Source organism: Budorcas taxicolor, chromosome 4, assembly GCF_023091745.1.
Source record: "Budorcas taxicolor isolate Tak-1 chromosome 4, Takin1.1, whole genome shotgun sequence".
NCBI classification, from domain to species: Eukaryota; Metazoa; Chordata; class Mammalia; order Artiodactyla; family Bovidae; genus Budorcas; species Budorcas taxicolor.
This window is the reverse complement of record NC_068913.1, coordinates 46,689,895-46,708,618: the sequence shown is the minus strand read 5'-3', so window position 1 is coordinate 46,708,618 and position 18,724 is coordinate 46,689,895. Positions and strand designations below refer to the sequence as shown.

General features: G+C 38.7%; 1 protein-coding gene across 1 annotated transcript in view; it reads left to right on the top strand.

The window, feature by feature from the left end:
* The window catches only part of RELN (reelin), a 536,555-nt gene that overhangs the window by 422,056 nt on the left and 95,775 nt on the right, over positions 1–18,724 (top strand). Inside the window, exons 26-31 of the mRNA XM_052638374.1 lie at positions 125–296; positions 755–955; positions 6,148–6,380; positions 14,072–14,229; positions 15,424–15,631; positions 16,784–16,860. Of these exons, the coding sequence (XP_052494334.1) occupies positions 125–296; positions 755–955; positions 6,148–6,380; positions 14,072–14,229; positions 15,424–15,631; positions 16,784–16,860 (1,049 nt within the window). The remainder of the gene's footprint in view (positions 1–124; positions 297–754; positions 956–6,147; positions 6,381–14,071; positions 14,230–15,423; positions 15,632–16,783; positions 16,861–18,724) is intronic.

The following is an 18,724-nucleotide window of genomic DNA, read 5'->3' as shown; positions in this document are numbered from 1 at the left end:
CCAAGAGATCAAGCAAAACTAGACTTTCTCTTGTTGCTACTAGTGTTATTTTAACAGCTGCTAAAAAAAAAAAAAAAAACAGAGTTTTTCCTTTCCTGGCACTAAATGATTTGCTTTTATGCAGATTTGTCTATCTTGAGTTACCAGCTGCTGCCAAGACCCCCTGCACCAGGTTCCGCTGGTGGCAGCCTGTGTTTTCGGGGGAAGACTATGACCAGTGGGCAGTTGACGACATCATCATTCTGTCCGAGAAACAAAAACAGATCATCCCAGTTGTCAATCCAACTTTACCTCAGGTATTTCTCATTATGTCTGAACTCCAGGATGACATAGAATTGTAAAACAGGATGGGATTACTGACTCCTCCAAGGATTTAGTGCTTGACACTTGAACATGTAGTTTGGTTTTATGTGTTTGCACTAATTTTTTTTAACCTCTCTATGCTACTCTTTCACAGATTATTTAGACGTTAAAAAATGTAAAAAAAGACTAGAAAGTTTGTCCAGTTCATTAAGCGTGATTATTAGTTTGTTTATAAAATAATTAGATATATAGTAGCAAAATATTTTCAGTTGTTAAATAATCAGGAGAAAAACTTCATGGCAGTTTAAAAACCAGTTCGAGAGTCTGATTTATTTTCATAGACACACAAATAGTACATGGTAATACAAATAGTAGCATGTCATGAACTGAAAATTCCTTTCTTCTTTTCAAAACTATCAAATTGCCTTTCTATGTTGTTTGTTTCTATTAGAACTTTTATGAGAAACCAGCTTTTGATTACCCTATGAATCAAATGAGTGTGTGGTTGATGTTAGCTAATGAAGGAATGGTTAAAAATGAAACTTTCTGCTCTGCCACGCCATCAGCCATGGTGTTTGGAAAATCAGATGGGGACCGATTTGCAGTAACTCGAGATTTGACTCTGAAGCCTGGATATGTGCTGCAATTCAAGGTATTTATGCATAAACTTCTTGCAGATTAAGGAGCAACCATCTTCCAGATTTGTGAATGAAATTCACAAAGAATACAAAATGTTCATATTTCTGTTAGTGAAGGGACTCATCTGAACAAACAGTTTCCAACAGTCTTGGAATGGCAAAGCTTTTTAGCTCTATCCATAAGGAAAACAGCTTGTCAGTTTTTAATGAGCCCCAGAAGTGGCTGTGTCACTGTATTTCTTTAAGTGCTCGTGGAACTCTATCAGAATTAAAAAGAAAGATTACTTTGAGGATTTCAATCTGATTGTGACTTAATGAATCCCATCCCATGCTTTTGGATGGTAATGGATGTGTTCTCCTTTTCAGCTTACTAGTACTGTTTAAACTTGCAAGTAATTTTATGTTTTTACTATGGGGTTTTCAAACAATTTCTTTTCCTTTGATTCAATAAATTTTTACTTTAATTATCATTGTTCTCTTAAAAGCTGCTTATTTTTCAGTGCTGTGATAACATGTCAACATGGATAGCAAGTATTTACTTTGACAAGCTCTTTTTTCAAAACCCTAATCAAAATTTCATTGTGTTTATAATAAAATCCCATTGGTGAATTCTGGGGTTGAGAGTAATGCATTTTTAATGATCCAGCACAACTACATGGTCCTTACATAACGGCAGGATGCAGATGCTAAATAATTTACAAATGGAATTATTAAAGAGATCAGATGTTTATGGGAAGCTCTTCAAATATAATTTCCAGAGGTCTGTAAACAAGGCAGTGAGTCATAAATAAGATGATTAGTGAAATGTTATTCTTCTCTGTTTAGATTTTGATGCTAAATTGCCATGGAAAACCATTAATAATGGTGTACAACTATATTAATTTGTTGGTACTGCCTAAAATGGGAGCAGAATAACAGCAAAAGCAATACATTGTCAGAACAGTATGCTGTTTCTCACCTGGCACTTTTTCTAATTAATTAGCCACAAAATCATGATAGTGTAGGTGTTGAAATCTGCAAGATGGTATTCTAAAGTTTAAAAATCTAAATAGAGAAAATATTATTAAATGTTTCAAAACATAATGCAGAATGCCTAAGGAAAGTCTCAATTCTCGAATCACACCAGCAGAAATTGTTGATTTGTAGCTATCAGTTGATAATAGGCAGGTAATATGAGTCATTTAGGAACTGTTAATGTATATTTGGAATCTGTAATAAGAACTTGATGTTATTTGTCCAAAAAAGGTACAGTGCTGGTTAAGTTTTGATGACTGCCTGCCTTGTGTCAATTTTAAGTGCTAGGAATACAGAGATGAGAAATGTAGCCAAGCCCTCAAGGAGTTCAGAAACTAGCAAGTGAGCCAGAAAAGTGAACAGTTGCAGTAGAGTCACTGGAGTGCTGTGATAGAAAGAGGCTCTGATGCTGTGGGAGTGCCAGGGAGTTCCTGGCATATGGTAGGTACTCCAAAATTATCTGTTAGTTAAATGGATAGATGGATGGATGAGTTGAAATAGGAAGTTTCTGGAAGTACAGAGACTTAGCAGACTGCAAAATGGAGGGAGTGGGAAATTTCAGTTAGAACAGAGTGTGCAACTATGTGAAAATATAGGAAAGTGCAAATGAGAATGGAAATGTTGGAACTTTGAGTTTGGAGTACCTGCCACAGAGGTAAGATAAGGTTGATTCTAATGGGCTTTATATGATACACTAAGTCACTTAGATATTAATCCAAGAGCAATGAGTCATGGAAGATGTTTAACCCATTGAATGTGAGAATCAGATCTGTGTTTTACAAGGATCATTCTGTTGACTTAACAGGAGAAAAAACTATTTATAAAACTTCTACTATGTTCCAGGCTTCTTTTTAGGCTATGAAAATAACTAGGAATAGAGAGTTTGACAAAGAAAGAACAAAAGAGAACAGATAGAACAAAAAGGGCAGATGCCTTGAAGTAGGAGTGTGCTTGGAAAAGTTTAAGAAACCACAAGGACGCCACTGTGACTAAAGCAAAGTGAGGAAGGGGAGACTGGTAGGAAAAAAAAAAAAAGATCAGACTTTGACTTTTGCTCTACATAAAACGGGCTTCCCTGGTGACTCGGATAATAAAGAATCTGCCTGCAATGCAGGAGTCTTGGGTTTCATCCCTGGTTCAGGAAGAGCCCCTGGAAAAGGGAATGGCTACCTGCTCCAGTATTCTTGCCTAGAGAATTCCATGGACAGAGGAACCTAGTAGGCTACAGTCCATAGGGTCGGATATGACCGAGCAACTAACACTGTACCTACACTACATAAAATAGCTAGCAGAAGAGTGACATACTCTGACTTAGACTTTTAAAAAATCACACAAGTAACTGAGTTGGGAGTACACTGGCAGAGTCAAAGGCAGCGATCAAAAGACTGCCAGGCAATTATTTCAGTGATCCAAGTAATAGATAATGGGAACTTGGACCTGTGAGATAGTGGAAGAGGCAGAGATATGTGCTCAGATTGCTGAGTGTATTTTGAGTAAAGTGACAATGCTGGAGAAGTAAGAAATGAAGAGGCCAGACTAAGGCATAGCCTGGGACTATAAGTAGATGGTTCTGAAAGATGTTAAAGGTGCACAGTCAACGGGTTTGGGAAACCTATTGGGTGATAGAATGGATTCTAGAATGACTCCTACATTTCTGGCTCAAGTCACTGAAATCAGAAATTCAGGAATAGGAGGATTTGTTTTAGGGTGGTGGATGATGAGAAGACTTGGACCTGTGGATTTAGGGATGCCTGTGGATTGCTAAGGGTTTCCCAGGTGGTTCAGTGGTAAAAGAATCCACCTGCAGATTCGATAATAAGAGATGCAGATTTGATCCCTGGGTCAGAAGGTCCCCTGGAGGAGGAAATGGCAGCCCGTTCCAGCATTCTTGCCTGGGAAATCCCATGGACACTGGAGCCTGGCAAGCTACAGTCCATGGGGTTGCAGAGTCAGACATGACTGAGCACACATGCTCATGGATTGCTGAAGGACAAGCACACAAGAAGCAGTTATGGACATTGTTCAGAGAGCCTGGGAGTATCTGGGAGTCATAGGGATTTAGAAGGCATCTGAAATTATGATTGTGAATGAGATTAGGGAGCTTGTATGGAGTAAAAAGGTAAGAAAGCCAAGAATTGAATTCTAGAAAAATCAGCAGTTAAGAAGCAGGCTAAATGGTCCGTAAAGAATAAAATCACAAACTTGTCACAGAACTGAAAGCTCCATTGACTTACCTACTTTAGCCATAAATCTAAGACAGAAGGCTAACTATGTGTGCCCAGTGTGACTCCTCTCACCACAGGCCAGCCAAAGGCTATGCTAACTAACAAGTAATGTAATAAAAGGGTTTATGTTACAAGAGGTGATCTTGCATCTTAGAGGGTCAAGTCTTTATTTTCCTGATATTTAACTGTGTAAACTTGGATAAATGAATCACAATAAAATTGCCACTAGCCATATTATAAATCCTTCTCAGAGATGCTTTCTAGCTCTGAGCATGGAATTAAGGAAAATATGTGTTCTTCCCATTTTTGACAGACTGACTCAAGCTACTTCACAGTCACAAGGATGAGCTGGTTGACCTCTTGAGCTCCAACCTAATTTTATTTGCCTAGGGGCCTATCTTTCCTTCATCCTTTATTTTTTGGTCATGATTATGCTCTCTTGAGTTCTTCAATTTTTTCTATAAAATTTGACTATTCTTAGTTATAAAGCCTTATACAATCCTTTGATGACTCCAACCAACAAATGAAATAACATGAATGGATCGTGTGCTCTAAGACAGCATGTGATTAAATTTCAGGAAGAGTTTGACATTTACAACTTTTAAAAAATATAAACTAAAACAGTAATACAATCATTTATATATTTATTAATTTAGAAAGAAACTGTCCAAAGCTTTAGTAACATTCAGTGCTGTGTAAAACTGATTCATTTTAATCTAAGTTATTAAAAATGAACACATATAAATAGGAAATTCACAGTTTCTACATTTTGATTTAGTAATACTACTCCTAGATATTGGTATGCTTCTTTATAAAGATTAGAAGAGAAAACAGAAAAAAATGGTTGTGCTAGGGGCTTCCCTGGTGGCTCAGTGGTAAAGAATCTGCCTGCCAGTTCTGGAGAAGGAAGTGGCAACTCACTCCAGTATTCTTGCCTGGAGAATTCCATGGACAGAGAAGCCTGGGGAGCTACAGTCCATGGAGTCGCAAAAAGTTGGATACAACTGAGTGACTAACATACACACACACCAATGCAGGAGACGCTGGTTCAGTCCCTGATCCAGGAAGATCCACATGCCTCGGAGCAATTAATCCTGTGCACCAAAACTATTTAGCCTGTGCTCTAGAGCCCAGAAGCCACAACTGCTGAGCCCACATGTTACAACTACTGAAGCCTCCCTCCACCCCGTAGTCTGTGCTCCACGGTAAGAGAAGCCACTTCAGTGAGAAACCTGGGCACCACAACTAGAGAGAAGCCCCTGCTCGCCACAACTAGAGAAAAGCCAGCAACGAAGACCCAGCACAACCAAAAATAAGTAAATTTATTTTTTTTAATGGCTGTGCTATAGCATTGTGATATAGGTTGCATTTTTTACAGTTTTTGAATATTTTTAATCCTGTGATGACAATCATCTCTACAAGTGCATAGAAGAATAATGGTTCATTTCTAGATTATGTTCTTTATTTGATGCTGTGACAGAAACTTAATTCTTTCATATAAGTTGACAGTGATTTCTTACTGAGCTTTTGTAAGAAAACAGAATAAAGATGCCTGTCCCCCTAAAGCAGAGGACAGCTTCGGTGACCTTCATGTTCTAGAGGACAGCTCTCTATCATCTGCTTCCCTCTGTTTGTATCCTCCGTCTGGGAAAGGAAAAGAAAACAGTTTCTTGGTTTCTCATCTTTTGTCCAAGAGTCTGATCACATCTATGCTCTCTCTTCTCTCCTGTAATCTCAAGAAGTCCACAAAATGGGAAGCTGGTCCTGCTTTCTATTGAAAAGCCCCTGTTGCTTTTACAGAGATTTCCAGACCCTATGAAAGGCTCTTGGTTGGAATTGAGCTGCATGTCTTATCATTGTAAATTTGTGCAAACTCAGTAGAAAGAACTCTGACTGCTCTCGCACCTAATTTGTTAAATGATGTCTTGAAACCAAAACCTGTGTAATTCTGTATTTTTTTTCAACAGCTTAACATTGGGTGTGCCAATCAATTCAGCAGTGCTGCCCCAGTTCTTCTTCAGTACTCTCATGATGCCGGAATGTCCTGGTTTCTGGTGAAAGAAGGCTGTTACCCAGCTTCTGCAGTCAAGGGATGCGAAGGAAACTCCAGAGAACTGAGTGAACCCACCATGTATCACACGGGGGACTTTGAAGAATGGACAAGAATCACCATTGTTATTCCAAGGTCTCTTGCATCCAGGTAAAGTGCCCATTCTTACCATGTGCCATAGTTGCCATTTCTAAGGAACATATATTTATCTCAATATCTTCATTTCATATATCTCAGTAACCTAAGAGGATTCATAACCTCTAGCAGTATCTATCCAAGTAATGACTCTTGAGAAAATGACACACACATTTGTGAAAAAGTTTATTCACTTACTCATCCATTCATTCATTCAACAAACACTTATTGAGCCACCTACCTGTGCCAAGTTCTGTCCTGGGCATTGGGATTACAGCACTAACCAGAAGATGTTTAAAAGCTAAGTGAGTTATAAAGCATTATTGCAACAGACTTTCACTATGTGGTGGTTTTTGTCTAATTTAATGCCTCCTTGAATAGACAATTTGAGATATCTCATCATTAAGATAAATATTAATACAATAGAGAAAAAGATTTTAAATCAATTGACAGAAGCATGAGCTAAATGGAATAAGAACTTGAAGCAAATTAGTTTTTGTAATACATCAACAAGTTTAACTCTTAGCTTCCTGGCAGCTAAGACAAAGTGTGAGAGGTCAGGAGATAGGGTCATTTGGTTCTCACTGTTGAATAAGAAGAAAGAAAATATAAACATTCTGATAAAAAAATTAAGTGTGCTTTTTTCTAAAGTACATTTGTAGTGCATATATATATATATATCTTTGTGTTGGGTGGAGTAGGTAACGTTAAGATCAGTATTTTAACTATAATTTTTCGGAACATAAAGAAGCATTCTTCAAGTGGACACTTTTTAATTGAATCCTAGAACATAATATTCAATTGTGACTCAGTCAGAGCATTTCTGTGCAGAACTGAGATGATGTAACAGGTCTATTTGTACTGCTGGTGCTGTAACTTAATACAGAGGCTGCTGCTGCTGCTGCTAAGTCGCTTCAGTCGTGTCCGACTCTGTGCGATCCCATAGACGGCAGCCCACCAGGCTCCCCCATCCCTGGGATTCTCCAGGCAAGAACACTGGAGTAGGTTGCCATTTCCTTCTCCAGTGCATGAAAGAGAAAAGTGAAAGTGAAGTCGCTCAGTTGTGTCCGACTCTTAGCGAGCTTCTCATTAATGCCATTCAGCATTATTTCCAGCCTTAGTTTCTTCCTAGAATATGGTTGGACTATCCTTTCTCCACACTCTTTAAAGTTAGGCATTGCCTAATGAAATGTGAGTGGAAATGAAACATATGACTTTGAGTCCATGTGCGTTTTGCCATCTTATCTGTTTCATGAAAGCACCTTTTGTGATGAAGCTTACATCAGTCTGGGTCCTTGAATTTCTGCAATCAGCAGACTTTCTTACAACCTATACTGGACATATAGTATAAGCCAGAAATAAACCTTTGTTGCGTTAACCCACTGAGACTGGGGGCTGCATGTTACATCAGCATAACCTATCTCATCCTGACTGACAGAATGATCAAAGCTAAGAATCTATGGGAGTGGTTTATCTATAGTGTTTGTAGAGACCATTCTGTCTGTAAGCTTTCACCTAATTGATCACCAGATTTATATCTAGCTGGATATCCTGGTTGTGTTCTCTTCCTCCCTTGTTAATTAGGTGTGCATACCTTCAGAAACTGCACCATAGATTTTGGTATACAGACTTCTCAGATAGGTAAGAAACTTGTATGATCAGGATATATAAGTTTCTGTGGTAATCTACCAAACTTTGGAGCACAATCTTTAAATGCCAACTATTCCAAGAAAGAATTCATCAGTCATTGGATCTAAGATCAACTTATAAGTAATTTTTTTTGTCTTTACATGCCAGTGTACTTTGTTGTGTATCAGAGAGACTCAAATGACTTGGTTTGTGCCAGAGTTGATGAATTGACCTTCTTTAGTGAAATTTAATAATTTGACTTGCATTCTGCTTTAGTTAGGATACAGGTCTAGCTACTATAAAAGCAAAATAAATTCAAATGCTTAACAAGGCTAAAACAAGATAGAAATCCATTGTTTACTGCATAATAGTCCAAAGGTGAGCAGTTCAGAACTGACAGGGTATCTCTGCCATTCTGAACACACAACTTCTATCTCTGGATCCAAGGCAGCTATTCCAGACCTTGTTAACTCTCAACCAGTGGAAGGAAAATGATCAGGAATGCATAAGTGCATTACTTTTTAAAAACTATCACTAGTCCTTTTTCATATCCCTCAGTAGAGCCTAGGATAATATTTGTACAGTTGCCTATTGCTGTGTAACATTCCTCTCCAAAACATAGTGGCTTAAGACAGTAGTGGCTTATTATTTCTCATGGTTTTATGGAATTGATTGGGTAGTTCTTCTGCTCATCTCACCAAATTTTATAATGTAGCTTTTTTCAATTGGTAGGTTGATTAGTGTCTGGGATTAGTAGGACCTTTCTTTCTATGCGGTTTTCATCCCAGTATCCACCCCAGTATTCATAACAATATCCACAGTTGGGTGGTTCCAGTGTTAGAAAAAAACAAAAGTAGAAGCTGCCTGACCCTATCTTACTGGAACATCAGGGGTCAAAGCAAGCCACAAGGCAAGTCTAGATACAGAGAGTGAGAAAACAGACTCCTCTTTTTGATAGAAAGTGCAGAAAAATGTTATAGACGATACACCTAAGGAGGTGCGATCCATGTGAAAGTGAAAGTTACTCAGTTGTGTCCAACTCTTTGTGACCCCATGGACTATACAGCCCATGGAATTCTCTAGGCCAGAATACTGGAGTGGGTAGCCTATCTGTTCTCCAGAAGATCTTCCCAACCCAGGATTCAAACCGGGATCTCATGCAATGCAGGCAGATTCTTTACCAACTGAGCTACCAGGCATTGTTATAACAACCTAACATAGTTTGTCCTAGCCCTATGGTTCACATCTGTTCCCCATGAAAACACACTCACTTTCCTCCCAAGACCCTCAAAGGCTTGTCCCATCATAGCATCAGACTCTAAGCCACTTATATCATGTCAAGTTTCCCTGGATATGACTCACAGATCTAGGAACTGAAAAAAAAAAAAAAAAGTTATCTATCCCAGCCCTGGTGGCTCAGACGGTAAAGTGTCTCTCTGCAATGCAGGAGACCCAGGTTCAGGCCCTGGGTTGGGAAGATCCCCTGGAGAAGGAAATGGCAGCCCACTCCAGTATTCTTGCCTGGAAAATCCCATGGACGGCAGAGCCTGGTAGGCTACTGTCCCATGGGGTTGCAAAGAGTTGGACCCAACTAAATGACTTCACTTCACTTCACTTCACCCCACGCTCTACCCAACATACAGCAATGAGATAGATAAACATAATAATAATATATATAACAACATAATAAACACTGCCCACTCAGGAAAATGAAAAGGATGGGAAGCACATAGCAACAAGATAGCTGTTACTAGGGTTCCCTTCTCTACGAGCAATGTCCAGGATAAGAAAGTTTGACAGTTCTCCTCCTGGTGAGTAGTTCCCTAATCTTTGTTCTTCTCAGCTGTTTGTTCTACTCTATAGGCTTCATCCTCTGAGACATTCTTTCCTTTTCCATAAGGACATATCTGCCTCTGGAGCTAAATAGCCCTTTCATCCTGCTTATTGCCCATCTCAAACTGGGGCTTGTGACAGTGTAGCCCTTGTAATCCTCACCCCCACCACTGCCCTTCTCTCCCCATGTTTTTCTGAAACTGTTCACTTCAGTTGCTCAGTCATGTCCGACTCTTTGCAACACCATGGACTGCAGCACGCCAGGCCTCCCTGTCTGTCACCAACTCCTGGAGTTTACTCAAACTCACATCCATTGAGTCAGTGATGCCATCCAACCATCTCATCCTCTGTCATCCCCTTCTCCTCCAGCCTTCAGTCTTTCCCAGCATGAGGGTCTTTTCAAATGAGTCAGTTCTTCTCATCAGGTGGCCAAAGTATTGGAGTTTCAGCTTCAACATCAGTCTTTCCAATGAACACTCAGGACTGATTTCCTTTAGAATGGACTGGTTGGATCTCCTTGCAGTCCAAGGGACTCTCAAGAGTCTTCGCCAACACCACATTTCAAAAGCATCAATTTTTTGGTGTTCAGCTTTCTTTATAGTCCAACTCTCATATCCATACATGACTACTGGAAAAACCATAGCCTTGACTAGACAGACTTTTGTTTGCAAAGTAATGTCTCTGCTTCTTAATATTCTGTCTAGGTTGGTAATAACTTTTCTTCCAAGGAGCAAGTGTCTTTTAATTTCATGGCTACTGTCAACATCTGCAGTGATTTTGGAGCCCCCAAAAATAAAGTCTGTCACTGTTTCCACCACTTGCCATGATCTTAGTTTTCTGAATGTTGAGCTTTAAGCCAACTTTTTCACTCTCCTCTTTCACCTTCATCAAGAGGCTCTTTAGTTCTTCTTCACTTTCTGCCATAAGGGTGGTGTCATCTGCATATCTGAGGTTATTGACATTTTTCCCAGCAATCTTGATTCCAGCTTGTGCTTCATCCAGCCTGGCCTTTCATGTGATGTACTCTGCATATAACTTAAATAAGCAGGGTGACAATATACAGCCTTGACATACCTCCCTTCCCAATTTGGAACCAGTCTATTGTTCCATGTCCAGTTCTAACTGTTACTTCCTGACCTGCATACAGGTTTCTCAAGAGGCAGGTCAGGTGGTCTGGTATTCCCATTTCTTTAAGAATTTTCTATAGTTTGTCATGATCCACACAGTCAAAGGCTTTGGCATAGTCAATAAAGCAGAAATAAATATTTTTCTGGAACTCTCTTGCTTTTTTGATAATCCAACGGATGTTGGCAATTTGATCTCTGGTTCCTCTGCCTTTTGTAAATCCAGTTTGAACATCTGGAAGTTCATGGTTCATGTATTGCTGAAGCCTGGCTTGGAGAATTTTGAGCATTACTTTACTAGTGTGTGAGATGAGTGCAATTGTGTGGTAGTTTGAGCATTCTTTGGCATTGCCTTTCTTTGGGATTGGAATGAAAACTGGCCTTTTCTGGTTTTCTGAAACTGTGGCCCAACCTTATTTCTTCCAAATAGACAAGTGCAACATGTCATGAAGCTGGGGAGCATAACAGGGTAAATATTTGCTGCAGTGACTAGAATACTAGGATGTTGGAAGATATCGCTTTAAAAGTAGTCCATAGAATCGGGAGCCAAAAAACATAATACTGGTGTGATACCCCAAAGCCAGATAATATAGAGTTGAATCTGAAACTGCAGTTTGTTTGATGCTGAGTAGAATCACCTAGTTGGTAAAACCACATCTGAGAAATAAGAAAAGACTGCCCTTATTATCACAAACTGAGCCAATATTTTGAGGCTTCCAATTTATCAATATTTTGTTAGACTTCAGCTTTTGGAAGACAAAATCTTGTTCATTAGGATCTGGCTTTCTGGTTTGTTTGGATACTATCCAACTTGCTTGGGATGGCATTTGTGATGGAGAGGTCTCTACTACAGAATAGTAAATATGTTACTGCTTCAACGCAAGCAAATGAGCTATTGTTTCTTCTGCAGTATGTTAAACTCAGATATCTCCAAATGCAGTGCTGGAAAGCTGAGAATTATAAGTGAAAATTGTTAAAAATTTGGAACTATTTTTGCCACAAAGCAATATGCTTATAATAGTTACTAGAACATTGTTCTTTTACAAATAATTGGAAGCTGATTTTCTCAAAGGAACAGTTTGTGCTCATGTTAATTCTCTTGGTTCTTGCCTACAGAGGAGGGACATTGGTGGTGGTAAATATGTGCTGGTACTTCCCTGCTGACTCTCATCCCCAACCATACAGCCACTCAGCCTGCTCTTGGCTCTCTATGCTGAATGCAGAAAGTCAGCATCTCTGGGAAGGGCTAGAAATTCAGCTGCTTAATATTCTGCCCATGTCTCCTCTACCACCACACATCACAAGACAAGCCAATGCACAGGTGCTTACCTTCCTGGTTTAAGTGGCAGATCCAACAACCTTCTGAAGTGTGGAAGGCTGAAGGACAGGGGTAGAAACTGGTTTTCCAGGTTGCTCAGGCATCCTCTGAACAAAGATGACAATTGGAGTAAAGAGAGAGTGTGTTATCTTCTACTACCTTATCTGGAACATGCAGGATATAGGGGAATTTTGCTTTCTGAGGGGCAGAAATTATAGATCCATGTTTCTCTGGGTTCTATTATAGAAACTTAAAAAGAAAAGGCAAGTGCGACTTTAATTTAAAAAGACTTCTACCAGGGAATCGAAGTGTTTCTTTTTTATTATAGATGTACAGCCTATCTTTTGGAAGGGGTACGGAGGCCTTACCATTTTATTACAAACAATTGGCAAAAGATGCTTTTCACCAATTCCATTTATTTCCTTTGAAAGGAAAAATATCTTCACAGGCTAAATAATATTATAACTCCATTGGGAAGAATTTTCCTAACGCTTTACAACTGTACTTTCTTTTTTCTTTTCATTTTTTTGGTTTTCCTTTGTTTTGCTAATCTTCAATTCTGTTCTCTTTTGCCTTAAAAAATAAGACTAATACATTTTGATTTAACTTCAAAAGAAATAAAAGATACATTCACCTTCCTTTTAACACATTGAAAAATGGGTTAAGACTTGCATTAACAGAAATTAATCACTGAAAAACTTTTTAAACCTAGTAAACATGATTGTTGGCTACATTTGTAAATTTGCCAAATGTAGATAATTTAAAATAATGAAGAAAAAAGCCAGAGTTATGATTTAGTGTTGCCAAATTACCATAGTTATTTGAAGAGCCAGAAAGAAACGTACTCTGATACTGCTATATTATTTTCATAATAATAGAGGAGAAAAGGAACCATCTTGATCCACAATTATCTTTGATAATCTTCATTAATCTTTAAGATTCTTTACTCTTCTTTACTTAGAGACTGAATTCACTCAAAAGTCTATAAATAATGGCAGCATAATTAATTGGTATTTAGATAGTCTAATCTATCGTCCCTCTTTAATGTTAGTAGAACTGAGAAGGAAGAGATGTTTTCTTATTATGAAGTTATAGATGTAGGTGGGTTTCCATGTATTTGAAAGGAAACAAGGTGTGTTGAAAGGATTGGAAATATTAGAAAGCAACTGGGACAAGTTTTAGTTTGGCAGCCTCAAAACTTATGGGGGAAATAGGACTGGGCAGTAGCCCGGCCACTGGTGTTCCAGGGATTGAAGCACTGGGACCAGGTCCCTCTTTTGTTTGTTGGCAGTTACCAGCCTTTTCTGGCAGCCCAGGTGGTTGCTAAGTGTGTAGAATAAGCATCTTGGAGACTTCAAGATGAGAAGTGAAGCAGGCAAGGAAGGCAACAGGTGAGAACAGAGCAGGCAGTACAAACTTGATTCTTTCCTACCAGAATCATGCAGATGGCAGAGCCATAGTCCCCTTATTTGTCCTAACAAAGTACAACCTATTTGATGGTTTCAAAGATTCCCAAATATTCTCTTAAAATATGCGAGAAAAAAAAAAAAAAGCTATGTTTCTGGCCATCAGAATCTTCTTACCTGAAATCCTCCTGATATTTAAACATTTATGATGAAGAAAATATCAAGAAGTTTTGAGAAAGATTTGAGAGAGACACTTTTGAAGGTTAAATGTCCAATCAAGTGAACATGACTTCCAAATAAATATATATCTCTCGAGTTTTTCTGAACTGTTCTGTATTTCAGTGCTTTGGTATGAGATATTGGTACAAGAAACACATGTGCTGTTTTTCCCAACAGTAAGACCAGATTCCGATGGATCCAGGAGAGCAGCTCCCAGAAGAACGTGCCTCCTTTTGGTTTGGATGGTGTATACATATCAGAGCCTTGTCCCAGTTACTGCAGTGGCCATGGGGACTGCGTTTCAGGGGTGTGTTTCTGTGACCTGGGGTACACCGGTAAGGCTGCAGACAAGTCTGATGATTTGTTTGTAAAATATTCATCTCTGAGTACTATATTTCATGATACTTCTTCCAAGGAAATATATTCTTAAGTATTTATTCTTAAGTCCCCAAATTATAGAAATTTGTAACCTAGGCAAATGAGGTGCTGAAATATTTTGTAGTTTTGAGCTACCTAAGAAGGAAAAGCATGATAACACATATTTCATCCCTTAAGTATATTCATTTCCTAATAATAGTGATAATAATTAACATTACTTGAGTCCCTACTTCATGCCAAGCGCTACAGTAGGTGTTTTTTATTTTACCTCATTTAATTCATGCAACAAATAACCCTGTAACAGTACTGTCATTGTCCCTGTTTACACTTGAGGAAACAGACACAAAGACACGCAGTAACTGTCCCAAGGTCACACAGCTAAGAGTTGCTAGAGCTCAGCTTCAATCCCTGGCAGCCAAACTCTTAAGCATTAGGCTTCCTGTGCTCTTTACACTGCTTTTATACAGTGTAATTTTATACATTTAAAGTAAAAGTCAACTTATGAAATGATAAATGCAAGACTGCCAAACAAAAACTTAACAAGAGAAGTATTTTTTGACCACAATCACCCTTAGATGTTGCTATAAGCAAAAGTAAAAAGGAAGCTGAGATTAAAGAGTAAAATGGGAGAGAATATTATAAGCTTCGTAATCTTTTTATAGAATTTCTCCTGGAATTAACTTCAAAGCATCATTCCCAGCCTTTCAGTGTTCTGCTCTTCATCTGGCATGTGACCAAAGACAAACATGTGTTGTTACAGGCCTTCTGTAGAGAGCGCTGCCACTCGTAGTTTCAGGGTGATAAACTCCCCATACTGATCCTCTAATACAAGGACAACAAATGAGCAAATTTTGTTTGTGGACAAAATCTTATATCTCAGTTTACACAAACCCTCTGGTTAATGAAAATCATGAGACTGTGTGGTTCCCTCTGTGTTTGTGTTTAAACATTTAAAATAATAGAAGCAGAATACTGTTTTGATGATAGTAGTGATGTCTGTGTTTCAGGCAGATGCTTGAGGTTTGAATTTTGATGTGATTGCTTTCCCCTAACACCTATGGCAATGTCTCCTTTGACCACACACTAATGTACCTGCTAATGTTTCATGATTTTAACAAAACCTGTCTCCTCTGTATTTCTTCTCTCGGAAGCTGCACAAGGAACCTGTGTGTCTATTGTCCCTAATCACAGTGAGATGTTCGATAGATTTGAGGGGAAGCTCAGCCCTCTGTGGTACAAGATAACCGGAGGCCAGGTTGGAACGGGCTGTGGAACACTTAATGATGGCAAGTCTCTCTACTTCAGTGGCCCTGGAAAAAGGGAAGCGAGGACTGTCCCTCTGGACACCAGAAATATCAGGTAAGTAGTTAACTGGTCGCTTCTCCATGAACATATTTACCTTGCTGTATGATCTAACCTACAACACTGTTCTTTTCAGAGTTCACATAGTAATGTTTCTCTACATAGATTCTGATATATAAAAATGAAGCATAACTTTATAATAAAATAGATTCTGTAAAACTTGTACTCTTAATTTGTTAATCAGCATGCAGTCATCATCAAGGCCTGTGTGTCTAATATATGTCAGCTTGGTTTTCTAAAGTTCTCTGTTATTATGAAGATTATTTGATATTAATTTTAATGTATGCCAGGAGAAACATAATTTTTTGCAACTTTGAATTCTGTGTCCAAAAATGGGGTGCCCCATTTATCTAAGTTTATTTGTATTCACTTACTGAAACTATTCCAGAAATTTAAAATACCTACACTGACACCTACTGGTACAATAAATAAGTGCTTAGGTTTAAGGGCAAATGAAATAGTAGCACACCTAAAATATAACTATGCTTCTTTAGTTTTACAATTGGAAGAAAGGAAGCTACAGAAATGTTTGAAGCTTTTAGAGCTTCTTCTCACTAAAATCTGGATTCTGTGCCATGTGTTTTCTACCTTCAGTCTCTTTCCTCTTCCTTCTGAGTCCTTCTCACAGAGCTAACCCTATCATGTAGGTTGGTTTATAGGGACTAAGGCATAGATTACATCACACTAATTGAGAGACAGTTGTGAAAAATTAAACCATCTGAGCTTAAATCCATAGTAGAAGTAATTTCTGGCCCTAAATAAATATAACATTCAAGTTTTTAATGTTAGATTTTTTCCTCCTGAGTTTCCAAGGATAGTATCATCTCAATTTAAAGGAATTCCATTTCACTGATTTCATTAAATTGCATCAGACTGTCACAGGGAAATGAAGTTAAATTGTTTCCTTTTGTTTAAATCATTATTCCAAAATAAAATTAATGGTCATATCAATTAACTTTTCTGAATGGTTATGGAATTAGCCTAATATATAAGCTATGTAGTTTCTGCTTGTCATATGCCCTTTGTGTTTAAAAATAACCTAAGAATTACAGGAGTTTTACTTTTTACTGTGTCAAAATACAGAAGGCTAGATGTCTTCTGAATTCATGTTTTTAAGTAAACTGAGGTGTTTTGGGTTTTTTCCCCCAGACTTGTTCAGTTTTATATACAAATTGGAAGCAAAACTTCAGGGATTACCTGCATCAAACCAAGAGCTAGAAATGAAGGTAAGATGCTATATTTCCATAAAAACTACAGTTACTACTAGCAGAGTAGTTCTTTCTCCTCCCAAAGTTTGGCTGAAATTTTGTAAACTGATTTGTTGTTCAATTCCTCAGTCATGTCCGACTCTTCAAGACCCCATGGACTGAAGCACACCAGACTTCCCTGTCGTTCATCATCTCTGAGAGCTTGCTCAAACTCATGTCCATTGAGTTAGTGATGCCATCCAACCATCTCATCCTCTGTCATCCCCTTTTCCTCCTGCCTTCAATCTTCCCCAGCATCAGGGTCTTTCCTAGTGAGTCAGCTCTTTGCATCAGGTGACCAAATATTGGAGCTTCAGCTTCAGCATCAGTCCTTCCAGTGAATATTCAGGGTTGATTTCCTTTCGGATTGACTGGTTTGATCTCCTTGCTGTCCAAGGGACTCTTGAGAGTCTTCTCCAGCACCACAGTTCAAAAGCATCAATTCTTCTGCGCTTAACCTTCTTATTGGTCCAACTCTCACATCCATACATGACTGCTGGAAGAACCATAACTTTGATTAGATGGACCTTTGTCAGCAAAGTAATGTGTCTGCTTTTTAATATTCTGTCTAGGTTTGTCATAGCTTTTCTTCCAAGGAGCAAGCATTTTTTCATTTCATGGCTGCAGTCACCATCTGCAGGGATTTTGGAGCCCAAAAAAATAAAGTCTGTCACTATTTCCATTGTTTCCCCATCCATTTGCTATGAAATGATGGGACCGGATACCATGATCTTTGTTTTCTGAATGTTGAGTTTTAAGCCAACTTTTTCACTCTCCTCTTTCACCTTCATCAAGAGGTTCTTTAGTTCTTCTTTGCTTTCTGCCATAAGGGTGGTGTCATCTGCATATCTGAGGTTATTGACATTTCTCCCAGCAATCTTGATTCCAGCTTATGCTTCATCCAGCCTGGCATTTCACATGATATACTCTGCATATAAGTTAAATAAGCAGGGTAACAATATACACTCTTGACATACTCCTTTCCCAATTTGGAACCAGTCTATTGTTCTATGTCTGATTCTAACTGTTGCTTGTTGACCTACATACAGGTTTCTCAAGAGGCAGCTAACATGGTCTGGTATTCCCATCGCTTGAAGAATTTTCCGCATTTTGTTGTCATATAGTCAAAGGCTTTAGCATAGTCAATGAAGCAGAAGTAGATATTTTTCTGGAATTCTCTTGCTTTTTCGATGATCCAACAGATACTGGCAATTTGATCTCTGGTTCCTTTGCCTTTTCTAAATCCAGTTTGAATATCTGGAAGTTCTCAGTTCACATACTACTGTTGAACCCTAGCTTGGAGAATTTTGAGCACTACTTTACTAGCATGAGAAATGAGTACAATTGTGGGGTGGTTTGAACATTCTTTGTAAATGGATACACTACCCTAAGTCATTCCTTCTCCTCTCCATCACTAAACGGGTAACTGCAGAGAGCCTTGGTCTCTAAGTTTCCTCATCCAGATCCTTAAGCCTAGAAACGTTTGTTTTAGGGAAACCTGTTCCTTTACAGGAGTTCCCAGGTGGCACTAATGGTAAAGAACCCACCTGCCAATGCAGGAGACATAAGAGGTTTTGGTTCGACCCCTGGGTCAGGAAGATCCCCTGGAGGAGGCATGGCAACCCATTCTGGTATTCTTGACTGGAGAATCCCATGAACAGAGGATCCTGGCGGGGTACAGTCCATAGGCTCATAAAGAATCAGACATGACTAAAGCTACATAGCATACACACACATTCCTTTATAACTTTACACAAGGAGAAAACAAAACTGCAGAGACTTTTACATTCAGCACTGTAGGGGACTAGGAATTTTCTTTGCATAGGGTATTACTGATTGCAGA